The sequence below is a fragment of the Notothenia coriiceps genome, unplaced genomic scaffold, assembly GCF_000735185.1.
Source record: "Notothenia coriiceps isolate Sejong01 unplaced genomic scaffold, NC01 NC01_scaffold00004483, whole genome shotgun sequence".
Lineage (NCBI taxonomy): Eukaryota > Metazoa > Chordata > Actinopteri > Perciformes > Nototheniidae > Notothenia > Notothenia coriiceps.
This window is the reverse complement of record NW_011337184.1, coordinates 443,911-458,824: the sequence shown is the minus strand read 5'-3', so window position 1 is coordinate 458,824 and position 14,914 is coordinate 443,911. Positions and strand designations below refer to the sequence as shown.

The 14,914-nt window shown below is 40.2% G+C and overlaps 1 protein-coding gene across 1 annotated transcript in view; it reads right to left on the bottom strand.

The window, feature by feature from the left end:
- Nucleotides 1–14,914, bottom strand: part of LOC104942324 (transient receptor potential cation channel subfamily M member 3-like) — a 48,891-nt gene that overhangs the window by 3,320 nt on the left and 30,657 nt on the right. The window contains exons 11-18 of the mRNA XM_010767528.1: nucleotides 13,271–13,411; nucleotides 10,114–10,242; nucleotides 8,274–8,525; nucleotides 5,677–5,851; nucleotides 5,067–5,195; nucleotides 3,376–3,526; nucleotides 1,833–2,026; nucleotides 1,506–1,638 (exon numbers count right to left, since the gene is read on the bottom strand). Coding sequence (XP_010765830.1) covers nucleotides 1,506–1,638; nucleotides 1,833–2,026; nucleotides 3,376–3,526; nucleotides 5,067–5,195; nucleotides 5,677–5,851; nucleotides 8,274–8,525; nucleotides 10,114–10,242; nucleotides 13,271–13,411 — 1,304 coding nt within the window. The remainder of the gene's footprint in view (nucleotides 1–1,505; nucleotides 1,639–1,832; nucleotides 2,027–3,375; nucleotides 3,527–5,066; nucleotides 5,196–5,676; nucleotides 5,852–8,273; nucleotides 8,526–10,113; nucleotides 10,243–13,270; nucleotides 13,412–14,914) is intronic.

Here is a 14,914-nt window from a genome sequence, read left to right as displayed (position 1 = left end):
TATTGGGTGTAGATTTAGTGTGCTGACAAAATGCTTTAACAAACTGTAGCACCACTACTTCAAACAGTGAGAAGCGACAAAGAAAATACATCTGCGTATGTGAAATACCCAAAGGTCGTTTTTACTACGCAGCAAACATTGTGTCATATAAAGTATCGTAATCACCCTATCACATAAGCCTGACTGAGAAAAATTGGCATTTTCAAGAGCATTTCAGAAAAATTAGTGGGGCTGTTTGTGCGTGCTTAGACAACTTAATCGAGGAAACCAAACACTGCCATAGTGGGTTTTGATGGAATATCATCAATCAATCATCAATCAATTCAATGTTATTCTATATAGCCCAATATCACACATTTATTTTTGTGTCTCAGGGACTTCCCACAGTGTGTACAGATATCAGTATGCCAATACGTCACCCTCTGTTCCTTAGACCCTCGACATCATACAAAGGAAAAAACTTCCGGAGAAAACCCCACAGTTTAAGGGGCAACATGGGAGAAACCTCAGGGAAAGCAAGCAGAGGAGGCATCCCTCTCCAGGCACGGACAGAAGCGCAATAGATGCATTTAAATCGAGAAAGAGAATTACATTTTTACAACATAGGTAGTCAAAATGTGTGGAAAGGCAATGTGTCTATAATAAGAAGATGACATCCACGAGACTATCCATCCAGGACTCACGATCAAAGGACCACACAACAGGATCAGCCACGACTCAGGATCCCACCTTAGATAGACACCAAAAAGAACATTTGGGGAAGCTGGGTTATTCGGAACATGAGAGTACACAGGTACAGACAGAGAGAAGGAAGAAGTAACGGCCCGTCCACACTGCAGCTTCGACAGCTTCAAAAACGGTTTCCAACGCGTCTGCCCATTCACTTTGAATGGGGTGACGTCACGTTGCCTCGCTTTTCGCCGAACTGAATTGTGGGTAGCAGAGCGGAGCTTTCCTGGCGTTTCAGGCTGCAAAAGTTGAGCAATGTTCAACTTTTGAAGCTTCTGAAGCTTTCGGTGGAAGCGTCAGCCAATCAAATCATATGCCAGTACAAGCTTTAGCCAATCAAACCGCTGCTTGTGTGTCAGGGGCGGGAGATTCATGTGATTGGTTGTTGTTCGAGCTTCAGACACGCCCGCCGGCAAGCTTTTTTTGAAGCTGTAGTGTGGACGGGCCGAAAGATGTCCCCCGACAAAAAGCACACTCTTAAAAACGGATATAATGAATGGATTGCTCTGAAACATTTTTACAGTGTCCATTTTTTCGTTCATTTATCACTGCCAGGTGAACTGTAGAAATACGACAAAGAACTCAAGGATCCAAAAGANGATGGGGGTCAATCAAACCACGTGCTTGTGTGACCGGGGCGGGAGATTCATGTGATTGGTTGTTGGTCGAGCTTCAGACACGCCCGCCGGCAAGCTTTTTTTGAAGCTGTAGTGTGGACGGGCCGATAGACTGGACTCATTTATACACCAACTCTCCAGAGGTTTACTGTGTCCGACCTTTCAGAAGTCACTCTGATCCTCTCATCGTTGGAGGAGTGGAAGCGGTCGTCTTTCTCTCTGAAGTATTCCTCTATGCACTGCTCCTCAAAGTCGTGGACCTTCTTCAGCTCGTCCTCAGTGATGAACAGTTCTGTGGATGAAGGAGTTTGAGGAAGTGATAATGCTGAAGTGTCACGTTTCACTGCTTGAGTAACAGTATAATAATAGCAAAAGTTCTAAAACGAACTATCATAATGTGGCAGCACTGAAAACTGAAAGGCCTGATGAAAATGCTTAAAAGTGATGTGAATAAATGAAAACTCTGGATTTGTATCTGCCACTCACTCAGTCCATAGTCCCTCTCGTCGTCGTCGTGCTTGCGCCAGCGGCAACACAGATGCTTGAGCGCCATGGTGATGTGACTGAAGATGATGAGGGGGGGAGGAAGGACCGGGCGCTCGTAATAGGTCATGATGAGCTGGTAGCGCTGAAACTTCCACACCTGGTTAGAGATGGACTTCACCTCGAAAAATGTATTGCTATGATGACAGACGAAGACAAAAGAAACAGATATATTACATCCACTGAAAGCTAAAAGAAACTGAATAAGGCAAACAGTCACAACCACATTGGACACAGATAGAGAAAGAAAATCCAGCATACTAAATAATAACTGTAATGTTATGATATCAAACCTTCAATTCAACTGTTGTTTCTCTTCCATTGGTGTATGTTTGTTAACTACCCTGACAAACGTGCAGAAGAGGATGATCGTTTGTGCTACATGGATTATTCAGAGGCACATTAACAGATCATTAGCGTGGTAATGTGTCTGCGAAGAATCACCATCTCATTCTGTTATTAACATTTGCTAACAGGCTCTAATGAATGTGGCTTTACGGCGGCCCCAACACAAACTTATTTTTGATATAGTGGCTGTAGGCAGTTTAAAAAAAGCCGTGGGGAGTAAACACTAAATTGATGTTTTCAATGTAAATGGATAATCGTTTTTAATAATCGTGATATCAATTATTGACCCAAATAATCGAGATTATGATTTTTGCCATAATCGAGCAGCCCTACGAGTAACCTAATTATAAAGTTCTGTAAATTAGTGTGGCTGTGAGTGTGAGTGCGGTCAACGTACATATCACTCCCAGTCTCACCCTCTCTCTCTGTTCATGGTAAACACTCTAAACAGGTGAAAGCAGTCAGGTATGCCCACTACATATTGTCCAGTTTAAAACATGACTATATTGAAACTGCCTTATTAAGTAGCATCTTGGTGAAATGTACTTATTTCTATCATGCTGAAAAAATAAGTGTGTTTCAGGCAGTGGTGGAATTTAACAAAGTACGTCTAATCAACTCCAGGTTTGAAATACTTCACTTGAGTATTTTAACTTTATGCTAGTTCTGTATATACTTTTATTTCACTACCATTTGAAGGCAAATGTTGTACTTTTTATTCTGCTGCTTTTATTTAAGAATTTTATAAACTAGCTTCTTTGCTGATTCAGATTCATACAAAATGTAAATCAACTGATAAATGTAGGATATCTTATTTTAGGTTAAGCTGCCCAGCAGTATAATTTCATCTATAATTAAAGTCCAATTATTTATATATGAGTCTGAAATTGACCATACTGCACAAATAGTTATATTTATTTTTGGTACTTTAAGTATATTTTGATGGTGAAACTTTTGTATTTTTATGATTTTGAATGCAAGAGTATTTTCACAATGCAGTATTGCTACTTTCACTTGAGTAAAATATCTGAGTACTTCTTCCCCCACTGGTTTCAGGTCCTGAGGTGTGTGTAAAGTCGTGTGGGGTCTATATTTGCTGACAGGAGGAACAACTGAAATGATTAGAGGGTGTGCGTACTTGAACACGGCGATGAGGAGGTTGACCAGCAGGATGTTGGCCACCAGCAGGTAGCAGGCCATGATGGCCGGGACGATCCAGGCCCCCGTCTTACAGGGAGGCAGCGACACCACCCCCCCATCATCTGTAGTGATGTTCTGCCCGCAGGGGGCTGCCCACCGCCACAAAGAAAACACACACATACAAGTTAATACAAGGTTTAGTACATCGGTGGACTTGAGCCGTCATGAATTATATTTTGGTAGGAATTTAGTAGATGCAAACAAATCAGAAAGACATGCAGACATATGAAAACAGACAGAAGACAAAGAATATTGAACTTATAATAAAAGCAAATACAAATAAATAAATGTAAGCACATTCTGTACACTGGGTTACAAGACAAACAAAGAGACAAGCAAACCTGAAAATACCAAACAAAATGCAGAATTGTATTCTTCGCAAACAAACAAACAAACAAGAAGCATATTGTGCCTTTATGCTTCTTGAAACAAAAAGACTGGGAAAAGTGGACACTTTAATGAAAGGGCTCATGTTCAGAGATGTGCATCTGAAAAAAAAGACACAACAAATACATTCATCATGTCTCATCACAAGTTGTGTTTACCAATATATTTAAACATGCAGCGGATGTTTCAAATATATTGTCACATATGCGCAATAGCTTCATTCAGCAATGGTTGACTGCTTTGAATTGATTGAAATGTATTTAGGATACATAGTATGTTTTTTCCATCTGTGATGGTTCAGTTGCTGCGGCTTATCTGGGGAACATTCAGCGTTTTGTTCTTGGTTGGTTCGCTTTTTATATTCATTCTAGTCACACTCATCATTGCTTGATGTTGAATTGTTTCACACAATGCAGCCCAAAGACAGAGAACTGAAGTAATTGTTCTATTTATAAAATGTTCACCTTCAAAGAATTTGGTTTTTAAACTCTGACAACTGAACCACGTGAAAAAACAGATTACAGATGATGGAGGGTGGCTGTTAAAATATTCTGGTGTGTGTTTGTATGTGTTTTATTTCTGTCTGTCAATTTCAATGCTTACTAATATTAAATGGTGGATGTATTGTTAGAAATATTTTGGCAATGTTGCGATGGCTCCTGTGAGAAGCTGAGCCGGCGTAAAGAGGGAGGGTGACATGATTTGTGTGACAGACGGTGTTAACATGGCAGGGTCACTTCTTCAAATGAAACTAACAGGAAGTCAAGAAATAAAATGAGTAGAAGAAACATCAAGGGAATATCAAAATGTGAAACTTTGATAGTTCCTCTTGATGTGACGAAGAACATATCAATATCAGGACACATTTGAAAAATGCTTCTGCCATGTAACAGTGCCATTTGTCAGCCAGTGCCAAAATTAGTCAGGGTAAAGTTGCTTACGAGATATAGCCTTAGGTCAAGCTACTGGTAGGTCAATTTGGGAAACAAACGCAGCCTTATTTATTAAGGATTTCAGACAATTTGAATGATCTTAAAGAAAAAAGTAGATACAGTAGCTGACCCAAGAAACCAATCACGTGAGGGCAACTTTAACCTCAGAGCGCGGAGCCGCATGCACACTTTAGTCTCAAGTGGCCTCTAGTGGTGGGAGTGGGCATGACATGGTGGTAATGTGAGGATGATGAAGGAGAGGTGGATAGGTAGATGTGATTAAAATTGAAGTCTATATCTTTTGAATTACTGGGGGTTTGACTGCACTGGGGAAAGTTGGATGGACCACTACTACGCCAGGTTCCGTAAGTTCGCAAGTAATTTGAAGACAGCCAGGGTTTTTCATTCAGCCTTTGCTTTAACTTCCTACTATGCATATCTGAAACAAAGAATGAAAACATTATTTCAGATCTCTTCTCTTTGGGCCACTCCTCACATTATGTACACACCATCATATTTACACCCATACAGAAAAACAGAGAAGCACACATCGCACTCTCTCAGGACATTGTCTCCCAGACAATTCATTGAGTCACTTATCGAGTCTACATGATACAAAATAACGTAGAGACAAAAAATCAGGACGAACTGACAGTAAAAACTAATGTCCTAATGTACGAAGCTGAATAACTTAAAAGGTTTCTCCTGATATGGTGATGTGGAAGCAACATTTGTCAAGAATTTCCCTATTATCAATATGTTGTGTTTTAATATGTATTTAATGTAGACCTGTTGAGGAATCAGTGAATATTTAATGAGGTGTGTTTTCGGTCATCTCTCTTCAGTCAGGAAATGTTCTCCCCCTAATTAACCAAAAATATGTTTATTCAAGAGCTCTGAAACTCTGGCCCTGAACTTACGATCAATCTGGTCGGCAAACACCTCTCCATATATCATCCAGTAAGGCATGAAGAAGATGTTCCTAGCTAGCATCCAGGAGGGGTCTTCATTCGGGTTGAGGATGGCCTGACGCGCCACACCGAAACTCATCAGCACCACCAACATGATGATCACAAAATACATCATGTCGATCATCTAACAGAGGGAGGGGGGAGAGAGGAGGACCGTCAAAGAGAGAAGGGAATGGGAGAAGAAACTAAAGAAAATCCATTTAAATGTGAAGAAAACAAGTAATGAGGCAAAACAAGAAAGCAAGGAGGGAGGTCTAATAACAAAACGAATAATGCAACTGGAGAAGCATTTAGAAAAGTCTGATGATGGATGGTGTGTATTAGCTTTTTCTAATTACTAACCCTCTCAAGAGTCTTGGTTGGCCAATCAAACTTCAATTTAGTTTGCTCTGGAATTAAAACTTGACTGGAAATCCAAATGTGCTTAACTCAAATGTTCAGATGCTGGGGCTTTAATCTAAGGCAGGGGTGTCAAACTCAATTTCATCACGGGCCACATCAGCATCATGGTTGCACTCAAAGGGCCGGTTGTAACTTTAAGACTATATAAATATACATTTAATAATAATATAAATATTTAATATATATAAAATAATGTATTATATTACATCAGTGCTTCTCAAAGTGTGGTCCGCGGACCACTTGTGGTCTGTGAGCGCCCCTCAGTGGTCCGTGAGTATATTGGTAAAATTTCACATTTGAAATAAATAAATACATTTAAGTTTTCCGCAATCTCGTGGGAATATCTCCAGAGATTAGCCAAAGCGAGATTAAGTTTCAGCTTTCGATTGCATGATATAGCCCAGGGCAACACCTTCATCACACATGTTGCCACTTGTTTGTACCATTTTCAGGCGATTTGTAATCTGTTCTAGAAAAACTATGTGTTTTTGGATATTTGTGGAGTTAGGTGGTCTGCGAGTGTTTTTTTATTGGTTAAGTGGTCCTTGGTATGAAAAAGTTTGAGAAACACTGTATTACATGATTGCCTCTGCATTGGATTATTATCAGATAGGGTAATAACTTCATAATTAACTACGTCTGAAAGCAGAAGTCTAGGACAAATAATTGCAAGTCTCTTCAGTGAGAATGTCACAAAATGATTTAAAAAGAAAAGCCAAATTCTGAAAAAACAAAAAAAAGTAAGTGACATTTTGAAAAAAAGTCAGTATAATAAACATATTATATTCTTTGCAGAATCTTGTGGGGCCTCATGAAATGAAGTCGCGGGCCGGATTTGGCCCCCGGGCCTTGAGTTTGAGACCCCTGATCCAAGGCGATTAATACACAATTCAATACTGTTCACATGGAGCACCTTGGTATCTTTCCCAAGGACACTTTGACATGTTGACTGCAGGGACTGAGGATTTAAACAGTAATCCTCTAATGGGTAGCGCCTGTTTACACCCTGATCCGACCTTTATTTACATTACACTATCCTCTGTGTATTCTTTTGGATTACGCGTGTCATGCATTGTCCTTCTTGAGAGCTGAAACGCACTCATTTGGTGAAACAAAAGCATTCATTATTTATTGTTTGGGTGTGATGAATGCTAGAGGAACAGTCGAAGGCCTTAAAGTATGCTGAACATTTCTACTGTTATTTACAACGCAGTATTGGTTTTTCATTACTTCCCATAATGCCTCTGACTTCAAATATGCTGATGCTGCTGCAGTATTATAAATTCCAATTATCGGACTCATTGCATTATCGGAAGTCATTGCATCCATCCCTCTCTACCCTTCTCTCATTTAAATAGCAGATTTTCATATCAAAGAGTATTTACGCCCATCTCATATAAAGACAGCCGAACAGACAGATATGAAGCCGAGCCTTTGATCACCTTTCTTGTTTTGTCTACATGTGGGTATCAGAGGCTCTGATCTTGTGCTCTTTGAGATAAACAATCGCGTTTAGAGGCACAGGCGCTCCATTAGGACCAAGCCTGCACGGCACATACAAACACAAGGGCTGTAATTATGGTATTATGGTTAAGGACTCAGCGGACTGTCTTCTTTATTATTTACCTACCTTGGATTTATTTTATAGGTCTTAAAGGATTTTATCTTATTTTATTAATCTAACATGCTTCAATAGCAATATTTCTTTTTACGTTGGTCTTTTTTTTTCTTAATTGTTTAACCTTTATTAGAATTATGGCATTTTTATTACTATCAAACTTTTATTTGTATTTCTGTTGTACCTATAACTTGGTCTTATGGGGTTTTATATTTTATATTGTTGCATCGACTCAAGTCATCTCGTGTCTTACCTGTCAGAGAGAAACCATTATTTGACCTCCTTGTGTCTATTAACCGGATCAAATGTTATATTTCGCTACGTGTAGCTGTACATTTCTTAACAAATAATCTGTTGTTTAAATGCGTTGAGCTCCAAAGTGCTATATAAATAAAGCTTTAGTATTATTATTATTATTATGATCAGTATGGATCATGCCAAGAAGAAATCAGACGGTAGAAAGTCATAATGAGGAAAGGAAGTACGTGAGGCGTCTAGATAAAACACACTAACACCATCCCCTCACCATCTTGCCAATCATCATCACGTAGGGTCCCAGGTACTTGTTGACCCCGAAGATGTCCAGCAGCCGGATGTACCAATAGATGATGTTCACGCAGTAGATGACCCGCCCGTAGCTCATGAGCGGCGGCTCCTGGAGACGCAGAACCATACCCACGGAGAATATGAGGATGGCCATGAGGTCCGTGATGTTCCAGTACTCCTGGAGCCACACCTTCACCTTCTGAAGCAACTTCCCCGGCTCTGACATCAGGATCTGGGACAGGGTTGGGGGGTAATAAGTGAGGAAACCAAGGAAGATTTTAACATTTTAAAGCAGAGAGTTATGAAAATATGTGTTCATATTATAAACGCAGGAATTGAAGGGCATAATAGATATGAGCCAGAGTCCTGCACGGGTCTGATTTTCCCGCCCCGCACTCGCAACGTGCACAACCGAACCCGCCCCGCCACCCGCACATATTGCCAATTAGTTCCGCAAACCGACCCGACCCGTCGGCACAAGATCTGCAAACCGACCCGAACCCGCATATCCTATATGAGCAGTGAAAACGTGCAATTGTTAACACACGCAGTAGCATATTTGTCTCAAAAAGCATGGGATGTTGGTTATTTTCTCCATCTAGGGTGACAACAAAATCCTCCCAGACGTTGGATTTCGCTCTAGAGGAAGAGATATTGAAAATGCTGTATTCTCCGAGCTCCGCCTTCACCTCAGCCATTTCGAATGTGGCGCTCTCAGCAGCAGATTGATGCGCTGCAGAGGTTATGATTATGCGCGGTCTGAGGATTTAAACATTAAACTAAATTATTATTTTTATATATTTATTATGCAACACCCGCGAACCGACCCGCATCATCTTTGTTTGACCCAGAACCGAACCAGGAAAAAAGTATTTGAAAAAATACCACCCGCGAAGTACCCGCGGGTACCCGACCCGATGCAGGACTCTGATATGAGCTAAACAAAAAAGTGACAGAAGGGTAGAAATGCAATATATAACAAACCAAGTATGAATACACATATTAAGGATCTGTCAGCATTTGTTGCTTTAGAAAAACATACATTACTAAAGGAAAGCTGGCAGTTTTTGAAAATATCTGGGGGAGCTTCAAGGAGTTTTAGAAAAAGAATGTTGGTGATCAATAAAACCAAAGACCGGGGCGGGGAGGAGGGGCAACGGGAATAAGATTATAAAGTGTAGTAGCCCACGTCCTATTCTTTCAGATCTCTGTACGTTGTTATCCATGTATCATCTGTATACTGACCTGGGTTTATTTACATGCCTATTCATTTGATTGTACACTGTATATGCCACCTAGATACTTTTATGTATGTGTAATGTTCGTTTTATTTGAAAACTTCAATACAAATATTGTAAAAAAAGAAATGCAGTATATAATGACCACCATTAGAGGGCAGTATGAGTTTGACAATCAGGGCAGATATTTTAAGAGGCAATGTTGTTGAGCTGAGAATGATGTGCCATAATGATTAATGCATTTCATTCACTTACAGTACAAACACGGCTAGTCTCATATGGCTGCATACCGGTATTTTCTATTTACTCTACTTCTTCATTTTTTTTCCCATCTCCGTCTCTTGCCTTTATTTCCACCTGAGTTCCTTTCTCTCTGCCCTTCACTCTTTGTTTGCTTCCCTTTCAATAATTGCACAGTCTTCCATATTTATCACGAGCTGTTTTATAATACTGACAAAATGCTTATGCTCTGCCCTCCAGCACAGGAGTGACCTTGATGGTGACAGGCTTTGTGTCTTTAGTTTCAAAGGTATTAGTGGGTGATTGTGTGTAAAAAAATACTCATGTTGGAAGCAGGTTTACCTCTCTCATCTTCTCGATGCCGTTGGTGAAGATGTAAGCGATGACGATCCACTCCTGAGTGGAGGGCCACAGGTCCATCTTCACCAGCACAATGTAGTTGAACAACATCAGGTAGCCCACGTATGCCATCTATGGAAAAAACACCACAGCAGAGGGAAATCAGCGGGGACACATTTAGGCTTTTCCAACAAAAGCAACTGTACACTTATAAAATGTAGGAAAGCAGATGGCATTCATTACTTCGTTTAATGCAGATTTTCACGTGTGGTTTGATATAAGGACACCTGATATTGGCCTTAAAATGTCCATTATGCGTCTCCTGTGATGATTATATGTGTTTCCTTTTATCATCGCAGGTACTGTATCTTCAAGGTCCCATGTCATGGCCATTTCTACTGATCATAATTCCATTGTTGAGGTATACTAAATATATTGTGCAATTTTCCAAACTCACACTGGTTTCTCATACAGCATCTCTGTATAGTATGTGTGTATTCACTCTGTCCTAAACGGCTTGTTGGAGCTCCTGCCCCCACCTCCCTGTGAGCCCAGTGGCCGTCTGCGAGACAGCAAAACCCAGCCCGAAACACACACACACCCGCAGCCTGGCTGGGAGTTTGTGTCTGTGCCCAGGCTGAGTTCCGGGGTCTCTCGCAAACGTAACGGCTCCGCGGACGTAACGTAACGTCACTATACCCGAAATACGTCACTATACCCAAGAAGTAAACAATGGAAAAAGAGAAATCCCCAACGAGGCGTTCTGGGGCAGCATAGACAGGTCTTTTCTGTGTTAGAGTTTTACTCGCTACAGGGTGTACTTTCAGGGTTTGTGACTCTGCAGACCGTTTACATGCAGAAAAACCTTCATAACACACAAGGGGACGGGTAATAACCGGAAAAGCATGACATGGGACCTTTAATACATAAAAGCATATCATGATTGATTGGTTGATTTCATTTTTGTATTACAAACCTGCAAGACTATTATCTAATTTTGTTAATTAAATGTAGTATTAAAAAGTACAATATTTTCTTTCAAATTGTGGTGGAGTAGAAGAATAAAAAAGCAAAAAAAGGAGATACTGAGCTACGATACAAGTACCTTAAAACGTACTAAAGTACAGTTATTTAGTGAAGGATTGACCCTCATTACAACTCCCTTTAATGTGGTTTTTTCGGATGTGGTTTGATATTAGGGCACCGGATATATCACTTGGCCTGAAAATGTCCATTAAGTGTCTCCTGTGGCTTCTCTATTTAAATCCATGTCAGCTGTCCACTCTTCCTGCCCGTACAGTATTTGAACATTGGCTCATCAGGATCAAAACCAAATAAAAATTCAGATCACAATACAAGTCTAACCTTGGCTTGCCTATTCAAATGTTGTATAATGTTTTCATTGACAAGTTCAGAAGATATTGGGTTTCAGTCAGATATTTCTATTTTCTTATAGTAGCACCCACTGAGAACATCTTAGCTGCAATAATAATTAAACATGTGGACTTCAATGCAAAACTGACAATATATTGTTAACTTGAGACAAAAGTGCTTTGACATCTGTAAAGTATAGAATAAAGTAACCACAACCAAACTGGGGATGGTATCTCCTACAGCCTTAATCTAATATTTACGTGTAGTACGCTGTATAGAGATTTGAATAATGTGTGACCGGGTTGTCAATCCGTCCCTTATGCACAGATTAGTGTGTGATAAGTTTGACAAATATGACTTTAAACGGGGAAGCCCTCTGCAGCGAATATAAGGTTTGAATACAAAACTGGCAAAGACCACATTTTTCACCATGATAAAAACCCAGTATGTGTTCAACGAGTGCAGTAATGAAATTCACAGTAGAATAGTATCGTTTAACCTGAAGGGCAGGGGAGGAGAAGTGAAGGGAGGAGGAAGACAGGGGGGAGTAAATAGCCAGAGAAGAGGAAAATGGGATGAAACAAAATGCGGTCAAACTGTTTTCTCAGCATAAATAAACAGTGAAATCCCTGCCGGTGCTGTTAAAGATGTTTTCACTGAAGGAGCCCGAGCTGGGGTATGGGAGGCAGAGTTCAGCTTATATAAAACATTTCAGGCATGCTCACAGGCACACACAGTACACACACAGGCCACACACACACTTCAAAGACACCTACAGTCTACACAATTAGATGAACAGTGCTGCAAAGAAATACAAATATTTATAAACACTGTTAAACTGAATGTGGCCTGGGTGAGATCATTGTTAAAGGGTTATAATTAGAGATTTAAACCAAAAATCGTGGTATTTAAGTTGTGTGTTTTAATATTTGGAGATAAGGCAAACACTTTGTGTGTAAATTGTTTTCATTCATTGATATGCTAATTTGTAGGGGTAATTCGGTTTATATTAGCTGAAGGTTACTTTTTATTTTTCAACCTTCTCGATTAAGCATTACTCGTGCATTGCCAAAACAGTCAATAAACAATTTTTCTTTCATTCATATCACTTGTCTGAATTTGAACTTTTCCTTTATCGTGTGTCCATCGGGTTGTTTTATTGCACAACAAAATCATGTAAACATATTATGTAAATAACCCAATTTGTGTTCTGTGAAACTGAAAAGGATATAATATATTATTTTGAAGGCGAGTTGACAGGAGGTTGTTGTTGCTATGGAAACAACATGACGGAGAAAACTTAATATCTTCTACATATAAAGATGGAGAAAGTAAAGAACAAAGTCTGAAAATATCAGTACAGTATCATAATACTTTAACATAATTGTTTGTGTTACTTTCGTTGCAGTTGTATGTCTTAATGTAATGTAAATGTTGCCTTCGTGTGTGGTTCGGGGCCATCTTCGTGCAAAATTCACAATTCCATATTCGTGTGTCCATCGGGTGTCAATTTCGGGACAGTGTGACAGGGGCTTAACACTCAGCGTGTACTTTTCTCACTGTGTTGCTTCCATCAGTCTCCTCATCTCTCCCACTAAACTTTCCCACCCGAGTCAAGCTGGGTAATGCAAGGGTGGAACAGGAGGTTAATGACAAAAGAACCACTGTAGCTGTAAAAGCTAACGGCAGGGAGCCAGTAATTGATGCCGCTGCAACACAAAGTGGGCACTGACACTGCCAACAGGAAGCAGAGCGCGTAGGCGGTGTTTCTGAAGCCGACACTGACCGTATGGAACCAGAACTTGACGATGGGAGCGTTGTAGAACTCGTATATCTTGCGTCCCAAGGGGATGAGGCGGTGGCGTTTCTGAACCTCCTCGACATCCTTCTTCCTGGAGGTCTCGGTGGTTACGTTACCTAGCATTGCCTGGGCGGATGCAAACCAACAAGGAGCGAGGGAGGGAGGAGCGAAAGGTGTGAGGGATAAAGGCAGTCAGAGAGTGGGAAGAGGGAAGTGTGTCGGATCGGAAAGACGGAGGAGGAGGAGGAGGAGATGCAGACAGGATGGAGATGAGGACAAGTGTGTGGAAGGGTAGAAGGTAGGACGTTGAATAACAACGAGAGAAAGAAAGGGAGAAGGGGGGAGAGGGAGAGCGTTACATTATGGCTACCACACAGTTTTAACAATATCATTAAAGAAGCAAGCACAAGCAATGTCATCATTCCAAAATGTGAGATGTGTGTTTGAGGTGGAGTGTTGGGTGAAGGCCGGTAAACACAGGATGACGCGGACACGGACACTCATGGATTGTGTCTCAGACAACAATTAAGAGACAGAAGAGAGACAATATAATGACAGAAAGAGGACAGAAAAAAGAAAAAGATAAGACATAGATATCTCATTTCAATCTGTGACACATTTCCTAATCCATGAGAGAGGGTTCGGAGCCCGCTGTTGTTATGGGTCATGGTCAAAATGTCAAATCAGCAGCAGACCTCTGAGGGAGATCATTCATGTGTTTGTATTGGATGTCAAGAGATATAATGCCCTACAAAGGCAAAATGCAGTGTCTCTATATTTTATAAGTCTTATATCACTTTCTGACATCTGTATACAAACATATTATATGTAAGTTCTGTGAAAAGAGCTTTTTAAACCAACCATAACTATCCAAAAGCAACCTGAAAACAAATTAACCGCGCTCTGGCTGTGTAATGTGTGAGCTTTGGGACTGTAGGGCTTTCTGCAATAATTGTAATGTTGTTAAACACACTCACATTTTGTTTGGTGGACACTTTCTCTGAGAAACCTGTGTTAAGTACAGGATTCTGTATTGATTTAGGAATTGTGTGAGTCTATGGCAGGGGTGTCAAACTCAATTTCATCCCGGGCCACATCAGCATTATGGTTGCACTCAAACGGCCGGTTGTAATTTTAATTATATATATAAATATACATATGTAAATATGTAATATATATTAAATAATGTATTATATTACATTGTTGGCCCTGCATTGGATTAGTATCAGTTCTGTTAATATCTTCCTAAATAACTACGTCTGAAAGCAGAAGTCTAGGGCAAATAATTGAAAGTAAATATTCAACAATTACACCAATTGTATTGTATATTATATTCTTTGCAAGCTCTTGTGGGGCCACATAAAATTAGGTCACAGGCCGGATTTGGGCCTTGAGTTTGACACCCCTGATTTAGACCATGTTTAAAACCATATATTTCCCTCAAGTGCAGAGACATAAAACAGAGCATAAAATGAAAGTTACATTTGGATTAACATTCTACAGGTGGACACATTTTGGCTCAATTTCACCTGCTGAATGTCTAAATCAGGGGTGTCAAACTCAATTTCATCGCGGGCCACATTAGCATTATGGTTGCACTCAAAGGGCCGGTTGTAGCTTTAAGACGAT